Below are 22,602 nucleotides of genomic sequence, written 5' to 3'. Positions count from 1 at the left end.
CTTCCGAAGTGTTGGGTTGTAATCATTTCTTTAATTCAAGGCAGCCAAATCCACCGAAGATAAAAAGGTAAAGCAAACTTACCTAGAGGAAAGGCAATTCCAAGGGAGGAAAGGACTGTAGAAATGCCAAACTGCAGGGGATACTGAAATCCCTAGTGATATGGGTATCCCCTTCCAGAGAGTTTGTCTCTCCTCGTTTCTTTAATTCAGGGCAGCCAAATGGACCGAAGGTTAAAAGGAAAAGCAAACTTACAAAGGCGAAAGTTATTTCAATGAGGAAAGGACTAGAATTGCCAAAATGTTGGGGATACTCAAATCCCTAGTGATATGGGTATCCCCTTCCAGAGAGTTTGTCTCTCCTCGTTTCTTTAATTCAGGGTAGCCAAATGGACCGAAGGTTAAAGGAAAAGCAAACTTACAAAGACGAAAGTTATTTCAATGAGGAAAGGACTAGAATTGCCAAAATGTTGGGGATACCCAAATCTCTAGTGATATGGGTATCCTCTTCCGATATGTTTGGTTGTTATCGTTTCTTTAGTTCAAGGTAGCCAAATCGACCGAAGGTAAAAGGGTTTCCTTTGCCTTTAAATCCTCGGTTAATTTGGCTACCTTGAACTAAAGAAACGATAACGAACAAACACTCAGAATTGTGAGAAGGTGATACCCATATCACTAGGGATTTGGGTACCCCTTACATTTTAGCATTTCTAAGTCCTTTCCTCATTGGAATGACTTTCGTCTTTGTCAGTTAGCTTTGCCTTCTTATCTTCGGTCGATTTGGCTACCCTGAATTAAAGAAACGATAACAAGCAAGCATATTGGAAAGGAATACCCATATCACTAAGGATTTGGGTATCCCACTTTCCCAGTGTTCAAAGATCAAAGGACTTAGTCTTGTCTACTTTCTTTGCATTTTTTATAGATGTCTCCGAAGAAAAACTGCGTTAATGGCAAAATCTAATAGGAGGGATGGTCAAGAAAGGAGTGACAAATAAATAAGTCTAAGACAAAGTTTATTTCAGACAGGCAACCGTACACAGAGGTCAGTCACAGCTTGAAACCTGCGTATTGCGTGACGGCCGTATCTCAGTGTGTTCTCTCGCATAGTGATTTTATTCAATCGCCTAACTATCCGAGGTTTAGAATGCGGCTTGCTTGTTTAAAATGACGTGCATTTCAAGGGTTACCGATAGGCACCAAGCGCATGTTCATACAAGGAACTTTGGCGCGTGAATGTGTTTTGTGTGTCGTTATAACTGCGGACTCGGATCACACAGTCTGTTATAAATTGCGACTATTTTCAGCAACTTTATGTGTTTATATCAAGATTAAGAAAGTTTTAATTTATTGAGACAAACCTTCGTAAGAAAATAAATGGTTTTTCAGCAGAATTATGGATGATTTCACTTGCCCCAATCTGTGGTATATAACGCTTTCGGTGTTTTGGGTACCCAAAACACTAGGGATATGGGTACGGGGGTACCCAAAACACGGGGGTACCCAAAACACGGGGGTACCCAAATCACTGTGACACCGGTAGCACTAGCATTTTGGTTTGCATTCCAAGGAAGCTGCCAACAAAGGGGGTTGTTTTGCTCTTTCGCTGAGATTTGAAATTATCTACTTTTGGGGAACTACGGATCCATTTTCGACAGCAAGGTTAGTTGAGAATGATATTCGGTTTCCGTGACCTATTAACAGCAACACAACGTTTAGAATTATTTGCTTGTTTGAACATATATTTCTGTGATCGAAGGATTCACTTCCGCTTTCGATTTCTTCAATCGATGTTCAGTTATTTGTGCCAAGCTTTCTTCGTCTTCAGTGAATTATTGTCATCTATTACAGGTCTTGTTCTGTGGAATTCGAAGTGAAAATGTGCTTGACGGCATAGAGGTAGGAATTTTAGTAAACTGTGAGTAAGAACCAGCCTGGGTTTTTTCAGCTTGGACAGCTGAAAGATCATCCACTCTGGCATGACTTAGAATAATTTCAAAAATCAAAACCCTTATGTTTGGTTCCTATGGGATCCCGGGGTCGTGCAAACATTAATATCGACTGTAGGTTGCTTTGATGGAAGAAGATGAAGATCGAAAGGAACATTCATTGTACCGTCAACTCTCTCATAGCGGGTTTCTTGTTGGCTGATTGGCTGTATAATACTCTCCTGCTGGTCTGTGAAGTCAAACCGCTTGCTTCATAGCCAGAAATTCCGAACCAAAGTGGGTGGTGCTTATTTCTGTTATGCCCCAGTACACATGTCAGCCTGTCAATAAAGCTAGCGTGTGATTGGCCCGTCTGTTAAAGCCGAAGCTGTAGTCAAACCAAAATGGCGTCGCGCGATAGACCGTCTAGAGGCTACTTCTCGGTCTTAAATTCGATTTCATCCGCGGACGCCGACTTTGGCCAGCCAAAAATAATCAAGTACAGAAGATCGTCGTATTGGGAAGTTGAAAGGCTCGTCGAAAGACGGGAAAGAAATGGAACGGTAAGTGTTTGGTTGTAGTGCCTGTTTTCGCACGTGCTCGCTTAGTTGATATTAATTAACTGAATTCAGTGTTTACCCGAAATCAGCACGAACCTTTCTTGCCTTTCATTTAATTAGGTAGAATATTTGGTGCAATGGAAGGGCTACTCGTCCTAAGAAGCCTCGTGGGAGCCAGAGGAGGGTATCTTACCTCGATGTGTGGAGCTCTTCAACAGGCCAAGCCCGGACGTGGCAATTGTTCAAGAAAATGTTTGTTTTTTTAGGGTGGCCGTCGAACGGCACTTGAAGTCGCGGTCACGTTTGCCTGTAAGGTAGTTTTTTCGGGGGGATGTTTTTCGTTTCTTGTTTACTGGTAAGGGAGTGACGAGGGAGGGATGGATATTTTTTGAGAAAGAAGATTTCAATGCTGTTTATTTTCCTCTTGGGTGGCATTCCTGGGTGGACTCTCATGGTCAAGGAATAAAGGTTTTTTTATCCTATGAGGGTTAAGACGTTCATTTCTTAGTCCCCAAAGAAATATGAAATGGGTATGGGTGGGATTCCTGCTTTGTTACCAAGAGCATATCAGGAGAATATTTCTTTTAATTTTACTAAAGTAGCTCTAAATGATTGAATCATGAAGGGCTACTTTAGCAAAATTAAGAATGGTAATTGAACTGAGCGGAGTGCAATTTGGTGTGTAATCATACATGTGATTTAAGATATAAAAAATTTTCTCCTGATGTGCTCTTTTCATATTAAAGAAAAAATTATATGACTTTTGCATGCAGGGCTATTTAAGTCTAAGTGATTGGAAAATATTTTGAGATAGATATGCCAAGTTTAAGTGATCAGTAAGTACATTCACCTTCAAATGCGCATTCTGTAATTTTTTTACATTTGCATTCAATGTTGAAATGTACACTTACTGAGGTAGGTGAAAAGCATGCATACAAAGATAAATGTTCACGTACAAAGCAATGTACCTTTAACAGATTTGAATGTACCCTTACAAAGATTTATGTACACAGCCAACAAAGTTAAAATTTACAGAGTTTAATGGCTACTAATAAAGATGTATGCACAATAACAATGTTACAATTTACAGAGTTGAATGTACACTTACAAAGATGTATGTACACTTAAAAAGTTTATGTGCCTTTTTAATACAGAGTTGAATGAACACTTGTAACAAAGTTGTACATACTAATATTAAAGTATGTTATTTCTTTCTCTTTTGTTGAGGTTTTCTTTGTTTTTCTTTAGAGTTTTTAGCTTTTTTAGATACAGTTTTTTCAGTTGGGGAGACTGCTGATGGAGTCATATTCTTTAAGTAGCTGATTCCCCTCTTTGTTCCCCTTTTTGTTTTGATAAGTTCATCCCAGTATTCCTGGGCCCTTTTTGTGTAATTGCGATGCTGTCGCTCTCTGTGCTTCAGAGCTTCCGATCTATACTCAGTGCATAGCACCTCAGCTGGATCATCATTGTGGTTGCTCTTCCTCTGTATTAGAAATACATAAAGTTTCAAGTCATAATGGATTATTTTGTACCTGTGCTCAAAATAGTTCTGTAGAGAATGGCTCCCATGAAGAAATGTATTTGAAGTACAGATCTGCAAAGTCCTAAAGACAGAACATCGAGACAAGAAAATATTAAGATAAGTAAAAACAGCTAATTGCCCAACTTGTCTCTAAATTGGGATGTAATAATTGATAGGGATGAACTGATTACTTGGACTGTGATGTAATCTCAATTGATTACTTTATGAACAGATAAATTGTGTAGAATTTAAACTGTACCTACCTTCTTGCTTGACCATTTAGCATGTGGTCTTCTTATTTGGTTCTAAAAATACATCTTTAAATGACTCCTCCAAAGTCTGGCGGCTCTCGCTGCCATTTACAACAGCAACAGTGTGATTTCCTGAAAAAGAAGGTTATAAATTAAAGATATATTTATTAAATTGACACCTATTCAAAACAATAATTTATAACCAGTTGCATATGTTTGTGTACTTAACTAACCTTTTGATGACAAAATATCATCCACCTTCTGAAGGATGGTGAAACTCAGAAGTATGAAATTAGTCATCCTGCTCATACTTGCTTCATCACCACTTAATTTAACTTTTACTGTTTCTCCATCCTTTAATGTTCCTTTGCTTATCTGTAATTAAATTGAACATCTTTCAGTTCCAAGAACTACTTTTATTTGCCTGTCTGATTGATTAAAAGCTCACAATGCAGTTGTTATGTTAATACATATTTCACATTACATGAAATTGTTAGACCTTACAAGTGCATCAACAAGGATGACATGATACACAACTTACATTTCAAAAAAAAAGAAAACTTAAGATATATATATCTATTTTAATTTATTTTGCACACTATAGCTACTGAATGAATAGTATAATCTCCAGCCATTAAGTACTTTATTTTTGTGATCAGTTTTGCTGTTACACTTTAATTTTGTTTTTCTGTTATTTACAAATAAATGTTGGGTCCCTCACTAGACTCTTGCTCAATTCCATAGGGAACCAATGTTATTTGTTGTTATCGATTAAGGCAGGAAATGAGCACAAGTTTTCTCATCCTCTTCTTGGATTACTGCTCTAGGGTAAAGTAAATGTTTCAACCATAAGATTTTCCATTAATGGGTTTATTTATGTGTGTCAATAGCTGGATGGCATTAACACTTGATGAAGCTAGTCCAGTAATGAGTACTTATCATGTCTCTCACTTTGTCAGTGAGCAACTCTTTGAAGGAATACTGAGCTCCAGGTGCCAAACCAGGCGTGGTAGAAATTTTAACTTGCTTATTTAGATCAGATCGACATTGTTTTATTAAATAGGATTTAACAGGAAAATCATCAACAGCCATTGACAGCTCATGAATAAATTCATCCCCAACTCCAAATTTATCCATTAAAAAGAGTATGCTCTCCACTGTGTTTTTGTCATCGGGATGAAGTTTTTCATATTTTGATTTTGGGGATGCCACACTACTTTGTTCTTGCTGTGGATTGGGATGATCTGTAGTTAAGAAGTCTATAGAAAAGCTATCAGTGCTGTTAGGGTCTTTAAGTTTCAAAAGCTGTAAATCCAGGCCAAATATTTCAACAAAATTAAGTGCCTTCTGTGTTCGAGTCTTTAGTTCTTTTAATTTTCTGTTTTTTGCTTGTTTGGTTTTGAGGTCTGGAATTCCAGCTCCTCTGTGACTCCCCAAGCTTTCATTCTGTAACCTGTCAATGTAGTTAGTCAGTTGTTGATTTTCATTGTTCAGTTCTCTTGTTCTTTCCTTTTCTTTAGCATAGTCTTTTTCAATCTCTGAAAACATTTCTTCTACTAGTTTCTCCTTTTCTTCCTCAAGATTTTCATATTTTGCTCTCCAGTTACAGATTTCATCTTCTGCTCTTTCAAGTTTTGACTGAATGGAACGCAGATCTGCTTCCCACTTCTCTACCGAGATCACTTCACTTCTCAAAATAGCCAGCCTACACAATGTTTCCTCATGCTCTTTTCTGTTTTTACAATTTCCTTTTCTGTTCAGGGTCTTATTTGTGATTGAAGCAACAGAACAGCGATTTGAAAGTCGGCGCTCAATTCGATCACTCTCTCGACTGATCTTAAATGCTTGTCCAGGAATGATTCCATTTAACATGTCAATGTATGCGATACCTGGCGTTTCTTTTTTCAATTTGTGCCACTGTATCAGTGCGGCATTCTTAATTGCCAGCCAGAACACAACTTAACTACCACCTTCACGTTGTTTTGTCACATATTTTAACTGTGCTTCTGGTGGATTGCAGATAGATGCGAGGGGATCACGGACCGGGTAGCGATCAGACATTTTTCCCTTCTTGTTTTGATTTTTTTTTTTTTTTTTTTTTTTTTTTGCGCGAAAACAAAAAAAAATTCTGAAATTCCCTCCAAAAAAAGCCTGTGCCACCGAGCCTCTAGCCTCGTAATCACCCCCTGTAGTTACCAGCCTTTTATCTGTCATTGAGTTGTTGGTATCAAAATGGCGATCGTTTTTGCACAGCATTTAATGCGAAGAAGAAGGGCAATCAAGACTGTTTTTTGCGCGCGATCGAAGCAAGATTAGTGTTCATGGATGCGTTTATATTTGCTGAAAGAAGGCTAAAAAAGCCGCAATATTTTCAGGGTGTACAAAGTCTTAATTGCCGTAAATGTTGAATGACATCTTTGAACTTAAAAAATTTGATTGGGATGGATCGATACCAGGAGAGGATTTCGGCTGAGTCAAGATGTGGAAAGTGACATTTATACAGGTAGGCGCCATTTTGTGTGTTCTAAAAGGTATTTCTTCGCAATGAAACGCTGCAATTAATAACCGAGAAAACCGCAACGAGTGTTTGATTTATCAAAACAAAGTAATTCTGCAATGAAAGTACTGATGAGTATCATTAGAACTGGCATTGGGATGGCGGGGATATGTCCATAATACGAATTTTAGAAACTGGTTTTATATGAATCTCCATACTGATCCTTCTATTCTTTCGCAAGTTTAAAATACCGTTAAAATTCTAAGTCTTGCGGTCTATTGCGCACGCGCGGTTCGGAATTTCTGGCTATGTTATACTAGAAGTAACCACAGAGAAGGCTTTAGACTCTCTGAATTATGACCATAACAGTTTAGTAATGACTGGCTTGCAACCTTGATGATTAATCAAGTCATTTGGTCAGTATTTTTATTACAGCTGTGTATCATTGGGAATTTGCATTTGGAAACATCCCACCTATATATTTGCGTTGCTAGATTTTCGTTTATCTTTTAGTTGTTACTGGCCCAACAAACAAAAAGCTTTATCAAAACATTTTGAAGTGGTAAATATTACGGTTCAGTTGTATATTTTATCATGTAAAGCCAGAGATTCATTTGTCCTGAGCAATGGACAAATTGTTTGACCTTGAATATTTACCATTTTGTGTACATTTCCTCATTCTCTTCCCCAGAGCCTCCGTTTCTTTTGCTCACGTGGTCGGAGAAACGGAGGGCTCTGGTAGCAGCCATTACCGGATGTCTGTAAATCACGGACATCCGGTAACGCATGCGTAATTTTGGCCTGTATATCTGCTCATGCTCAGAAACTAATCCTGAGGGAGGGGAGAGAGGAATAGAGGGTATTCTTCAGATGTAAACAGATCGGAACGCTGACATATGTTTTCACTTCGCTGAAGTTAGGTGATTTAGAGTTAAAAAGAGAGTACAAAGCGGCCTTAAATGCCGTCGCCGCTTCAAACACGATTGCCAGCTTGTGTAATATTTTACCAACGGGTTTCGCGGTGCATTTTGTGGTGGACCGTCCAGAAAAATTCAGGAATCGATAGCTGTGTTCTTGTTGTTTCTTCTCTTCATATTCGATAAAAAGGAGAAGTTTAAAGAGCGAGGTGCAGTTGTGAAAGCTTTCAAGCAAAGTAATCAGGATACGGCATGTATTACGTCTATCGATGACACGGTAAAATTTGTTTATGGACACACGGAAGCGTTTGTGGAAATCAGCCGTGGAAATTGCATCACTGACCAGAGGATTTAAATATAAGCCATGCTGATAGGTGAAGGGAAAATTTTTTAATGGTAAGAACTATTTACTTCCTGGTTATTTACATAGGTTTGTAAGCTGCAGCAGAATAAAAATCTGTTGAACTCAGGAAAGTTTTGTTGTATTGGAGTTTTGCTCATGTTTCCTTGCAAGGAATGTAATAAAGGTGCTCACTTTCATATGATCTTTCATGTCCTCATTTTTTCAAGTAACCCCATTCTGTTCTATTTTTTTTTTACAAAAAAGGGTCTTACACAATCAACAGATCATTAAACTGTCAAATGAAATCAATCGATCAACTTTTATTGTGCATTATTTACAGAATTAATTTACATCAGTATTATAATTAAATAAATATGAGAAGAGAAATCTATTTTGCATATGGCTATGGAAGAATAAAAAAAATATGTGTGTGGTAACCAGGGTATAGGGTAGCAATTGGCCTTTTGAAGTGGTTACAACCATGTTAAGAAAAACGCCAAGAAAAAAATAAAAGTCCTATGCCAGTTGTTATCGAGTGGTTATATATGTGTGCTGGGGGCTTCCATAATGCCTCTGCAGCAATTTTAATTAGCTTATCTGGAACATCTAATGATGGTTTTTGTACATTCAGGCTTGAGAAAAGCCTGAAGACATTACAAAACTAGATATAGGGCTATTCCACCATTTTGTCCCCCATCCCCCACTGCTTTTGTCGATGTGATTGTTTTTGTTCATTTTATACCTTTCAACCAGCTTATATAAAGCTTAATCTTTTGGGTGCTTTCAACAACAACAACAACACCAATTTATTTCAGTATTGCCATATGAGTACGTGGTGTTACCAAAAATATAATACAGATAAAATGATGTAACTATAACATTAGTATCTGGCATTGGTATACATGTAGAGGTTCCTGATGTGAAGAGAGTGATTCATATTGGTGTGCCTCAATGTGCATTAAGGAAGATTTTTTTTTAGGAAACTGCATGAACAAAATGAATGGGAAACAATGCAATGACAATGCTCTTTTACAATTCATGTTACTTCATGGTAATAAGGCTCTTCAGCCTGTTATACAACCATGTGCAACAACAAATCTCAATGTATACCTTCTACGTCTTGTGGTTGATCAGAACATCAGCCACATAGCTTTACTATCAACAATGGTTCTTTCTCCATCTCCTTTTTTTTCAGTATTATTTATTGAACTGCAAGAGCAACATTCCTATTTGAATTATCCATAAATGGTCATCCTTCAAGGAATTTATGTAGCACTATTATGGTCTGAAAATTAACAAAGAATAGTAAATAATGGCAGGAAATAAGTTATCTTTCAAAGGCTAACAAAAAGATTATGATATTTTTCTTATGGGGATATTAATGTAACTCTGTACACCTTTAATGTTTGATTTGTTTTTAGTAGAGATAATTCCCACATTACATTTGGAAACCCACTAGTCCTGATGATTCGTTATCAGTTATACATGTATAAATAATTGTCTCTTATATTTGTTCACAGTTATTTGCATGGATGATAAATTATTGTTATTTACTGATTAATGTTATTGTGACGGAATAAAGTTTTGCTAGTTGCAGTTGCTTCCTAACTAAAGTGGGGAGAGAGGAAAGGGCCTCAAATTTCAGCTATGGTTATCTATGGTTATTTACCTTTACACATCATTTCCACAAGTAAATTATTAAAAAATAAATAAATAAATTTGGGTGAACGCTCTAAAGCAAACTAAACTCTTGCCTGACCACAAAAGGTTTGTTCGTTTTTGGGGGGGGGGGGGGGGGAGACTATAGGGGAGGTCTCAATAATAAAGAGAGGGGAGCTAAAAAAAAAAGATATTATATATATCTATAACAGCAGAAGCTTCTTAACAGATAGTGAAAGATACATACATAACAATATGTGGAAGAAACAAACCAAACTTCATGTTCAGACCATTTGCTACAGCATCCAGGTACGTAGCAGAGTATTATAACACGGACCTTTGACTCATTTTGGCAATTTAATATCAATACATTTTGGACTGCTAGAATCTGATCTCCTTGATCTTTCAGAGAGAGAAAAACACACTCACCTTCGCATTTCCAGTGCCACATTTGCTTAGCAAGAGTGATATTTCTTCGTCTTTTCACCTGGCTCTAAGTTTCCTTTTGAGCTTTTCATAAAGGAAGACAAACGTTTCTTAAAACCCACTGCCGATTGGAACTTAATTTTATGATTTCTTGGGGTATGGTCAGCGACAAAGTAATTGTTGTATTAGCTGGTTGATTCTCCGAGTTCTAAACGTTTCTTCCCACCTTCTCCGCTGCTACAACAAAGGACGATGATTACGATCGTGAATGACATCGTTGCAGGCTACGTACTCCTTTGGTTACGTGGAAACTTTAACGATTCCTTTGGATCGATCGGGAAAGGTCACCATTTGTTTTTTCGTAAAGCGCGCCTGTGTCAACTGAGCGAAGGTGCCGCCATCCGGGCCGGAAGTAAAATGGAATGCATAGAGCTTTGTAATTTTCATTTCCGCTGCGCATTCATTTTTTGTCAGCCAATGAAAAAATTCGAATTTTTGGGTGCGTCCAGAGCTACTCGTCAACGACATTTTAAGACGAGTAGCACTGGGGACGAGAATGACATTTCCTACTCTAGACCAGTTTGTGCGCAGCAGACGTTAAATTAATTGATAAAATATGGGCTTAATGTAAAAGACTTTTGTAGTTTCAAATTCTTACTCGTGCATTTAGTGAGTACAGTTATAATCTAGCCTGCCGACAAAATCAGTTTGTACTTTAATTAATGAACATTAGAGCACAAAATTCGGGATTGTACTGTAGATCAGTCGAGTGCCACAGTTTGCTGACATTTTGAAAATAATAATTTTTGATATTTCCCAGAGTTAACAAAACAGACAATGTAGATACAGGAAAAAGTTTCTATTGTATATTGATTAGCGTCAATACCAGTAATCAATACAGACTCCATACGAAGTCTGATATTTCAATTTACACTCAGCATTTTCTTTAGAAATTAAAATGCATTTGTAATTAGGCAGCCTCATGTGAAGATGTGCCCAACAAGGATTGATTTTAGAAAGTACCTAGTGGTCTGTGCTTCCTGTTAAATTGCAACAATTTTTGCCAAAAACGTTACAGTAGTCCAAGTTCTGGTTTATTGGTCGCCATTTTGAAATCTGCTTAGAAAACCACAATTTTTCAGTGTTTCTATGAACATGCACCATAGGGCTCATTATACAGATGGCAGAAATCATGCACTGGAAAAATAATTCTATGGTCTTACCTGTTTATATATGCATCATCTCTTTTCTGCCCGATTGTACATGTATTTCCCTTGGCGCTTTATCGATCTCATGTGTTGTGTTCCACGTCACAATAACGGATGTAAACAATCTGTTTCACAGATTACTGCTTTATTTCCTGTTTTCCTTTGACTTACGAGAAGACAGCTAAGATTCTGAGGGATTTGATTTTGAAGTCCAACGCTATAAACAGAGGCTACATTTATGTAGTGTCTTGGCATATGATGAAGCCATCTTTGCTTTAGAGAAAGCTACTTAACCCAGGCAGATGTGTAAATGAGTGAAAAAGTTGGCATGATGTCCTTATACAGGGTTCATATAGGTCATGGAAAACCTGGAAAGTCATGGAATTTAAGAATTTCATTTTCCAGGCCTGGAAGGTCATGGAATTTAATTGTTGGTCCTTGAAAGTCATGGAAAATTAAAGTTTAGTTTGATAATAAGATTAGTTACTGCAGATGATAAGGCAAGGACAATGTTAGATAGAGAGGAGTAATTAAACAGTGCAAACGGTATGCATTTTGGTGGACGCCAGGGTTTGTGTACTCTAAAACAAGGAAAGTTTTTTAATTTTTGAAACTGACAGCTAGACGTAAGGTTTTGGAAAACTTGAAAAGGTCATGGAAAAAGTCATTGAGAGTCATGGAATTTGAAGAGCTCAAAAGAGTACGAACCCCGTTATATGGTCTGAGTTGGAAGCTGGGTGGGTGATACCGTACGCCGTTGGTTTCAGGAATCCTACTAAGCATAGCAGTCAGCTTATACTAACATTGGGCATGACATGCTACTACTTTAGCTTAAGCATTTAAAGATCTTCTACCTGCCTACAGTTGATCTGAGGGCTAGACATAAGAATAAAGAACATCCAATTGTATTCTTAAGTCTATTCCACCCACATTTACATGTAACACAAGGCCAAAATCTCCTCATCCCACCCACCCCAGGTTTGTAACCTTACTAGATCCTGATGACAGCTACTCAGTTAGCCACAAGTCTATGCCTCATATTTTTGTCGCCATTTCCTTGATAGCAGTTCTATTGAATTCAGCTACACTTGCCCTATAGACATAAATTTTATAGTGTAATATTAATGGGGTGGCTTAGGCTTAGCCAGCTCTTAATTTCCTTGAGGAAAGGCTGTTTGGAGGGGAGGGGAGGGAGCTGGTAAATACACCATCATTATATTAGTGGTCAACTATCTTACCCATGAACGTGGGATATAAGAAAGGAGAGGGGAGGCTGAGGGTGGAATATGAGAGGAGAGGCCTGACTGAGTGGTCAGTAAATGAAAGGCTGATAAAAGAAGAAAGGGTTGGAAGGTTGGGATTTCCAGTTGTTGGACAAATCAAGGGAGTTAATAATTAACATGCACCTGGACAGAGAGAAAGAATATTTTCCTTAATAATAATAAGCTTAATCTACCCATCTTTAAAAGAAACATAAACAATGGGTTTACATAATTCAAAATTCATTTTACAAGGAGGCAGTTTATTGATCTTTTGAAGCCAAACTTCTGAATTGAAAAAAAATGTTTCAGAAATTTAATGTATGAAATGTAACAAGGAGAAGCACAAAGTCTTTTTTTAAAGAATAAGCAGTTAAAGTTGAAATTTTTTGGAAAATACTGTCTGCAGTTTTAAGTTATTGAGAGCAAATCTTATTATGTGTAAAGTACTAAATAATTTGAATCTTGATTGCAGTGAAAGTAGAGATGAAGCTTTAAAGACAGAGAATTGACTGGTCAAATGGTATGATTGTTTACTGCCAGAGCTTATTACTTTACTTTAAAAACGACATAAAATATAACTTACATGGTAAATTTCAATCAGGGTTACTCAATCAGACAACATCTAGAATATGCCATACAAAATGTGATGCAAACAATATATTGAAGAGATCACTGCTGAAATGATGGGAGAACCCCTCAGTTGTAAAATAGGTACTGGGATCCTGGCAGGATTCCACCAAGAATCCCTGCACCTGCCGGGATCCCACTGAAGTGGCCAGTTTTCCCAGCAGAATCCTCTGGGGAAAAAAACCTGCGGGGCATCTTGACATAAATCCTGCCTAGAAATCTGTGCAAGTTTGTCGTGATCCTGCCCAGAAAAAAACTACTCCTGGATCCCAGCAAGAATCCTAGTGGGAAGCAAAATCTTAGCTTGGTAGTATTCGTGGTGAGAAATAAATTCTTGACAAGAAAAAATCTTGTTTGTGGATAACCTGTACTGTGCCTGTGCCTATTTCTACTACAATCTTCACCATTTTCCCCACAATCTTTTTCAAAAATCCCAGATGGTGGAATTATTACAAAAGTTAATTACAATAAGAATATTAATAATCACAAAAATATTTGTTATATCAATGACTGATAAACAGAAATTGCCATAAATCTTTGGAATGTTTGTGCCCGGGGAGGGTGGCCAGTGCTTTATTTGAGGGAGCTAGGTGCTTAATCGAGTGAGGGCATTTAGTTAATTTTTCCAAAATCGTGGCCAGATACATGTATGACCGCTTTTGATATACATCTGTGTGTAAACAACAACATAAGCCGTGTATCAAAATACAAAGCTGATCCTAGAGGTTTAATAGCAGCACAGATGTTACTTATAATTATTTTTCCAATGGCATGATCACAAACTAATATATATAGATTTAGCCAAGCCTATGAGCAGAGCTCCTTGGCCAGGTTATTCAAAGCCCAATTAAGCTAACCCAGGATAAGGGAGAATTTTGATTTGAGTTTTGTAACTTTGTGGTGAGGTTTTCTGTTTATATTGTTTGGCCTCCTATTTTGAGTTTGAATAATCTCAGACTGCACAAAGCAGTAAAAACATTCAAAATTAATTTATAGTTCGGTTAACTTTTAATCGCATTATCCTGGGTTAGCATTAACTGCCTTTCAAACACCCCGGCCCTAAATGCAACAAGTTAACCTGGCTTGAGCCTGCGAGATAATCGAAAAACAACACTTGGTCAGCAGTCAACTTCAAAAAAGCTGAACTGTAAACATGAGCCCGCAATATGGCCACGTGATACTGGTCAGCAGATACCTTGTGTCAATAATTGACCATAACATGGGTGTCCAATATCACAGGTGTGCATTGTAAACCAAGGCTGCATGACTTAGTATTAGCTGGAGTATGGCCACCATATTGCACGACATCGTTTTCGTCGTCGAAGGGCCCATTAATTTATTAATGATCTTGGGGACATCAGTCAGAAATTGATAAAATGTAAAATGAAAGGATTTAGTGGTGGAGGTGCTCACATGTATAGCTAAGTAGTTAAGAATACCGAGTTTACCTTAGTAGTTTGTTTCTGTGAGAAGGGACCTTTTATTTCAAGAAAACTAAGAAAATCAGTTTTCAAGGTCTCAAAAACTCAGAGCTCACACCCTGAAAACTCCCACCATCTGGGTATCTCAAAACTTTCCATCTCTCTGATTATATAATAATAATAATAATAATAATAATAATAATAATAATAATAATAATAATAATAATAATAATAATAATAATCGATATTTAAACAGGGTAACCCCTTCAGTCGCAGGACTGGTATCAATGGGGGCCCTGTATAACGTAAAATAAAAAGAGCATGTATAAATAATATATATCTATAAAAAAACTAACTACTTTAAAAGATACGCTGAAATGTTTAAAAAATTAAAAAGCTTAAAAAGGTAATAGCGTTCTCATAAAAATTGGATATCGAATTGAAAATGTTCTAAAAAATAACCCAAAAAAAAAAATCGGAGATAGCCTTGAAACGTTCCTTAGGTGGCAAAATCTTTATGTTCGTTGGAAGGCTATTAAATGTGCATGCACCATGATGATATGTCACACACGTGATGCTTTTGACATTGCTGCTCCTAGCAGCATGCAGAACGTGTGTCCCATATGAAATTAGTTAATGGCCTAGTGCACCATGAGGCTCCCCGTAGCTCTGTGGATAGAGTGCCGGACCAGGTATCTGGGAAGTCATGTTCAGAAATGCAGAGAGGTTTTTTCCTTTCTCCCACGCTCATGACATGATCATGAACATTTTATCTTTATCATTAAATAGATTTATTGCACGACTCTGATTGACAAACAGCTGAATATCAATTTTATCAGGTCCAACTGACTCAGAAAATAATAGGCCAGCAATAAAGCCTTCTGATTGGCTAATTTTAATGATTGTTCTTTCCAGCTGTCCTAGTCACACTATTACCTTTGTACTTTCTGTAGAATCGATCCACAATGTACATATACTAGTCTTGTACAGTGTACTGTGTAAATAATCTGTTACTTTCATTTTGATTTCAGTGGAGGCAGAGAGGAACATTGCCACATTAAAGGGCTGCAAATTAGCTATCTAGAAGAACACTGGCTACTGGTAGGGTTTCTGGTAGAATCAAGAACATGTACCTTATTAGTGTAGAAGAATCATTTGCTTTCAATTTACATCTCAGTTGTTCTCAATCAGCAAGCTTGTAAAGTTTGAAAACTGTGATGCAAAAGTAAACTCGGTTACAGTGCTTTGCTTTGAATACTAAAATCAAGGAAAGATATCCAAGTGATATCCTTCATGAATTAGAATCTAAAGGCGAAGGCTTAATTATCGATTTATCGACAGTGATCCAGTACGTGAAACAAGCTCACACCAAAGAGACTGAGCAAAAGTTGCTGTGTTATCTTTGTGTCCATATCAAGCGGGCTGTTAGAAAAAAAGCGTCAAAAGCACATGTTTATGGATACAAAGATTACTGCATAAAATTCAAGGGAACCGGGACAATGTGTTGCGTCTCAGCTGTAATTTAAGTTCAAAATGAAGAGGGCCTAATTCTCATTAATATAGTCAAATTTATGTATCATGCCAATGTTTGCAAGGAACAAACTTCAGAAGAAAGACATGTCTCAAACACGTCTTGCTATTAGTGGTCATTAGTGATGAAAAACGTGTTAACCTGCAGCAACTTTCATTTCCGGCGGTACGATTAGCCCATAAACAGTGCACAAGATAACTAATGTCCTTAAACCGAGGCTCAATTTGTACATGTACAAAAGCGTGTCACTCGCGTCGCAGAAAAGTGTCCATTGACCGTAATAAGCGGGATAATGTAAGGGAAGAAATTTGAATTTTTCTTCGGGACAAACGTATATGTAACCGTCCATAATAAGCGGGTGTTTGTATTAAGCGGAAGTCTCCAATGCTAAGTTTCACTGCACAAGTATCCTGGAATGAAGGGATTGGAAACAGCTACCCAAAGTATTATGCTGTTGAACTTCTCCCCTGCCCACCCCCACCGAGAGCCGAGAGTTCAACTAATCAAATGTACCAATTGGCCACTTGAGAGAAAAAATAAGGTAAATCTAGGTCTATTTCACACAGATACGATTGAAGGCTTGTCTTTGGTTTGAGATGGCAACTGCTACACCATCACCTCCGGCTAGCTCTGTGGAGAAGACAAATGGAGCCAAGCTCAGCAGACTTCTCATTGATGGCGGAACAACGGTTCTTAGGAACCTTTTTGACCATTATCATCCCCCATCAAATCTGGAGGAAAACCTCAACAGGCACCGTAAAACTCTGAACAAGCTCTCAAATGAGAAACTTTTTAAATAATTTTCAGTGGTACAAACTGTTCCCAACTGGAGGAGCCATCCCAGATTCCAAGAATTTCGACATCTCTCTTCTGTTCCTCCTCCTGACCAGCATTTGTGGACTTTCTCCTCCAGGTGGAAAAGAAGAATGGAATCATAAACCACACCCCAGGGACCACTCTCGTGAGGCAAATCTGCTCCGCATAAAGTTTTTTCGCAATGAGTTGTACGGTCATGTTACCACTACCGGTATTAATACACCTACTTTCAATGCTCTTTGGCCTAAAATTAGTGGTGCTCTTCGTGGTCTTGGGTTAGATAACGCAGAAATTGATAGACTGAAGGAAGAGCATTGTGGAGAGGAAGACTATATTGATGTTGTATGCAAATAGTATGTCAGTGAGCTTGATATTAAGTTACAGCTGGAGGCATGTGTCGATCTCTAACCGAAGTACAACAGGCCCAGACCAAAACAAAGCAAACTGTTAACGAATTACTTAAGAAACAACTAGAAGATCGTAGGACAATTCAAGATAGCAACATGAAGCTCCACGAAATACGCCAGACACTGCAGGAAACGAACTCGAAAGTAGAAGAAATACATCAGACTTACGGGAAGGAGAAAGACTTGGAAGGACAAAGAGAAAAGCATAGAGAAAGCGAAATCCTTAAGAAACTCGCCAATATTGATTCCCTGGAAAAAATCGGAAGACGTCACGCAGACAGCTACACAGAGGGAACCCGTTTGTCCATCATTGCCACAGTCGAGAGTTGGTTAAATGACAGAAGTTGCCCAAATCGTGTGATGGTAATCAGTGGAAATCCTGGGATGGGGAAGTCTGTGATCTCAGCTGTCATGTGAGAAAAGAGGAACGAAAAGAGGAACGAAGCTTGGAAACTGGCCGGAAGACACTTTTGTCAGCATGACAGGGCGCGCCACAGGAATCCCAAGGTGATGCTACAGTCCTTAGCCAGTCAGCTCTGTGATTTTCTGCCAGACTACAAGAAAGCTCTCGTCGAAAAGTTGTCAAGAAATCTGGGTGTGGAGATAAACAACATGGACGTGAAGGATCTGTTCGAAGTACTGTTTGAGGAACCTCTAGCCAACTTGAACGACCCTGGTTTGACCTTTCTGGTGGTCATAGATGGGTTAGACGAAAGTGAATTCCAGGGAAGAAATGACCTACTAGACGTAGTTCCTAATTACTTTCAACATCTGCCACTGTGGATTCGATTTCTGGTGACAACGCGACCGGAACGAAACATAGCAGAAACTCTAAAGAATTTGCACCCCTTGCAGCTGGATCCAAACGTTGAAGAGAACATGAAGGATGTTTACCTTTGCTTTGAAAAGAAAGTCAGCCATTTATTGCAATCTGAGCATCGAGAAATCATCTTGCAAGCACTGGTTCAAAAGTCAGAAGGAGTCACGCTATATGCTCATTACCTGGTAGATTTCATACAGAAGGAAGTGCCAGTTTTAACCCCTGAACTGCTGGACAGCATCTTACCATCAGGTATTTCGTCTGTTTACCACTCGTATTTCAAGCGTCTGGGGACTGAACTTTGTAAGAAACTTAACGTCACGGAGGACCACTTTTGCAATTTCCTGAGTGGCGTCGCAGCTGCAAGAGAGCCATTGTCTCTTGGTTTTGTGTCTAAATTGTTGCTACCAGGTAAATCGACATCATTGGTTCAGCGAAAAGTAAATGTGGTTATTGCTTGTGTTTCGGCACTTCTACCCGTTCAAGACGAGTGCATTCACTTCTTTCACAAGTCGGTCAAAGACTGGTTGATTGGAAAATCTAACTACGGACAGCACCAGTTCAGTTTGGACGAAACAGAAGGCCATGAAGTCCTATCTAAGCTGTGCATTGACGAGCTTGATGAAGTGAAACGAAAAGGCGTTGACGGCGCACAGTTCCCTGACACTGCAAAGTACGCTCTGCGTCATGGAGTTCAACACATGCTACAATTACAGGATGCGCGAGTATGCAGCCTTGAGGAAGTTGTCACGAAATTTGTGTTGGACTTAGAGCTTGTGCATGCAAATTTTGTGTGAATGTCACAGCGGCGATTGAAGACATTGTTTGTGTCCAGAAGCAAGCGGGCATCGAAGTACTTCAAAGGGCCCTGAACACTTTGTTGGTCTTGTTAAGAAAACACTTTGCCACATTAGAAGAGCTTCCCCACACCATCTTTCAAACCTTGTTGAACGAGGGAGGACCTGAACTTTCATCTGAAGCTTCAAACCTTTTAGAGACGAGATATTCTGAAATGGCGTATATGGAATACTTGCACAAAGAGGATCTGCAAGGGCTTGTTCAAACCAAATTTCGATGTTCAGCTGCTGTAGCTTGTTTTGATGTTTCACGGCGGTTGGACTACATGGTGTGCGAATGTGTAAATAACGAGATCCAGCTATGGTCGCTCCATACTGGAAAGCAGCAATGGACCCGAGGTGTCGAGGTAAAGAAGTATCACTACTTGTACGTAGGAAAAAATAGACTCCTGTGTGCTGCTGCTGATGATGATGATGTCTATGAACCATATAGACCAGTCCTGTCATATCATGCCAGGTCATTATACCGCTCAGTAGTGTTTCATCCTACAGAGGACCTTGTCTTACCAGGAATCCTCAGCCATGCCTATACGTTTGACGGGGACCTGAAACCTCTTTTTCTTTCGAGCGAGTGCCGTTTCTATGTTTGTTCAATTTCTGCAGACAAGATCAGGATGCTAACTAATTCCCCCAGCGATGGTAAATCCATTATCATGTGGAGTCTGACAGATGGTTCAGAGATAAATCGTTTTACATGGAATGACGATATTGTGTCCTTTGCTTTGTCTCGCGATGGAAGACTGCTAGCAATTTCTGACATTTCTGGTTCGATTGGTTTGCTTGACGTAATGGATGGTTATAGAACTGTGGCACAGAGAACTATTCCAAAAGTATGCGGAATGATAAGGTTCTCCCCTGACTGTCGATGCCTTTATTGCTTGGCTTTCAACAGTGCCTTGTGCGATCTCTTTCGTTTAGACGTCAACATGGTAAATGACGGCGACTTTTCGTTAGATGTTTTACCTCATTTGTCTTACCAGCCGTGGGAATTTGAATTGTGTAGTGAGACCGGATTTTTATTAGGAGATCCTTTTAGCTTCCCTTTGAAAAGAGATCCCATGCAACCCTGGAGACCCGGACTTGCTTTTGTGCTGAATAACCGATCTGTATTGAGAGTTGCTTCAAGGAGTGAAATCATAGAGATGTTACAGCTTGATGAACTGACGAAAGTCGAAAGAGAAGTTTTTAAGACTACATCGACTGTGTTGAACGTCGTATTATCATTGAATGGTGACACGCTGTTTGTTCTCACTAAACCAAACCGAAGTCAAAGAATTATACTTATGGGTTGGGACATTTCAAGTGGTTTGTTCAAACCTGGGAAAAAATATTTTGTCACGGAATTGTTTGTTGAATATAATCTTGTAGCTGTAAGAGAAGGTGTTCTGTTGCAAACCAGTCGCGACACCCTTGAGCTGTGCAATCCTGAGCTGTCTGAGTGCATCCGAAGTTGGACTGGCTTAGAGGACATCACTAAAGTAATCCCCATATCAGAAGAACGAGTGGCCTGCAACGGAATCACAAGTTACGTCATCATTTTGGATACAACTAGGGAAGGCATTCTGTCAACAATTCCTATTCATGGGCGTTTTGTTGCATGTAACAGTAAATGTCACGTGATAACCGCTGATGAGGATGAATTGCAGATGCATTGTGGAGACAAAGTACTGTGGAAGGTGACCAGGCGTTTCGACTTTCGTCCATGCAAAACATTTTCCAGGCGTTTCGAATTTCGTCCATGCAAGACATTTTTTCCTACTGAACAATATTGCGTACTTTCTGAACCCGTTACCGAAACCCTTTACGTCCTCGCTGTAGTTTTAGGAAAAATACTCCAAAGAATACGACCACGTATTCATGAGCAAAGTTTATTTAAAATCGTTGGTTGCCAGTTTGTTAGTGACGAGGAGTGCATTACCTGCTTCGGTATTAAATCAACAGGTTATTTTCTTCAGTTGTTTAATGTTAAGTCAGGTGGCCTGCTTAGTGAAATTGCTTTAGAAAGCCGTGTGTGCAGTTTAGCAGCTTGTCCTCGTGAGCGCCTTATCGCCGTTGGCTTTACAGATTCCAAAGTGAATTTCAAAGTTCTTCAGGTGAAGTTGCCGGGAGATAAACACAGCAGGAAGAACAAAAGGTCAGGTTTTATTAATAGGTAACAAAGTTACAATACATTGACTTCAACCAAGCCACCTGAGAGATTTTAACCAATCACAGTAGCGCGAGTAGCGCGATTCTTAGCCCTTGGAACGGACGATTTTGATTGGCTGGTAATTGGGTTCAAATTTCGTTGACTTAAACAGCACCACAAGCCAGCGATAAAAATAATTTCAATTAAACCTAGCGCATAGAAAACAATGCTTCATGGTCCAGCGACAAAAAATGATGATTTTAAAGAAATTATTTTCAACTGGACCGAAAAATCTGGTCCTGTAACGAAAACAATTTCGAATCCCGCGAAAAACAACGAACACCCTGAATCTTGCAACAAAAATAATTGAGTGCATGACAAGCGACCACTCAGAGTTTAAGTCCTGAGTTCAAATTCTTTTTGTGGCTCATTTGTCAAGTCGTTCAAATCAATGGCAACAGCAAACATTGACGCTGCTCCAACACAATTGGTCCAATCACCAACAAACTCGGATTCCTCTAGTTCAAACTCGTGCTGTGATTGGCTGGAAACTCTTTGGAAACCACAGTTGAAGTCACTTCACAGTAAAAGCAACACACGGTTGAAATTGTTTAAAACGTTTATCAATACTAATATCAATGAAGTAAACACGGATATCAAGCTAAAACTTGTCATAGAAATGAAATTATGATTTACGTGAAACTCAGTGAACAATGATTCGACTTCGACCAGTTTTTCCCGAGCACGGAACAATGGGGGAAAAACTCTGAGGTCTCCGCGGGATTCGAACCCATAAACTACCGTATACCAGTCATGCGCTCTAACCACTGAGCTTCTGATAACCCCTGGTGACTTCGGTCATTTTACTACATTCCGTAGGGACATGATTCTTGTAGTATAGGCGCGGCGCATGTCACTTTAGTGCCAAGTAACTTAACCTAGGTCACCAGGAGTTCTGTGTAGTTCAGTGGTTAGAGCATGCAATTGGTAGCGGGAAGTCTTAGGTTCGAATCCTAGCGGGGACTCTGAGTTTTTCCAATAAAACTTTTTATTATAGCTTGTCTCTAGTTTTCATCAGTTTCCTCTCGTTGGTCTCGTTGCTTTACTCCTACTTCCCCATCCCAGGCCTGTATGGCTGAAATAAAGGAATGTGAATATTTCTTCTTGATTCAGTTACATATTTCACTGGTAAATAACATGCATGTGTGGTCTACATACACAATAAGAATGATCTGTGTATATGATTGGACTGGCCACCCTATTGTATATCATGTTTTTTATGTGGTCTCATATTTCAATTTTACTTTTTGTTTTTTCTTCTTTTGCGGCAGGATCAAACCTAAAGAGTGAAAAGAGTACACTGCAGGTAATTGGAATTTCCAGAAGAATCAACTGACTGGATGATGCAGCAGTAAACTGATCGAG

General features: G+C 38.8%; 2 protein-coding genes, 1 long non-coding RNA gene and 2 pseudogenes across 6 annotated transcripts in view; 3 read left to right on the top strand and 2 right to left on the bottom strand.

The window, feature by feature from the left end:
* Positions 1 to 22,602, top strand: part of LOC149114758 (uncharacterized) — a 129,087-nt gene that overhangs the window by 84,703 nt on the left and 21,782 nt on the right. The gene's annotated exons all lie outside the window — the stretch shown is intronic.
* LOC149114761 (uncharacterized) lies at positions 2,249 to 3,153 on the top strand (annotated as a pseudogene).
* LOC149114760 (uncharacterized) lies at positions 4,287 to 6,192 on the bottom strand. Its single transcript, XM_089283944.1, has 3 exons — positions 5,162 to 6,192; positions 4,492 to 4,633; positions 4,287 to 4,390 (listed from the first exon to the last, which is right to left on the bottom strand). Exons 1-3 carry the CDS (start codon positions 6,128 to 6,130, stop codon positions 4,287 to 4,289), a joined length of 1,215 nt encoding a protein of 404 aa, XP_089140070.1. The 5' UTR covers positions 6,131 to 6,192.
* LOC110054465 (uncharacterized) lies at positions 6,336 to 21,390 on the top strand (annotated as a pseudogene). Its single transcript, XR_016205896.1, has 3 exons — positions 6,336 to 6,761; positions 13,043 to 13,090; positions 15,650 to 21,390. The product of XR_016205896.1 is annotated as an uncharacterized LOC110054465 (transcript).
* Positions 8,321 to 10,821, bottom strand: LOC149114759 (uncharacterized). The gene is made up of 2 exons (XR_016205899.1): positions 10,104 to 10,821; positions 8,321 to 9,300 (listed from the first exon to the last, which is right to left on the bottom strand). It is a non-coding gene; the product is annotated as an uncharacterized LOC149114759 (long non-coding RNA).

The sequence above is a fragment of the Orbicella faveolata genome, unplaced genomic scaffold (genome assembly GCF_042242905.1).
Source record: "Orbicella faveolata isolate gen_17 unplaced genomic scaffold, um_ofav_v1 contig_13, whole genome shotgun sequence".
NCBI lineage: Eukaryota > Metazoa > Cnidaria > Anthozoa > Scleractinia > Merulinidae > Orbicella > Orbicella faveolata.
The sequence above is the reverse complement of the archived record's forward strand: the minus strand, read 5'-3'. Positions and strand labels throughout refer to the sequence as shown.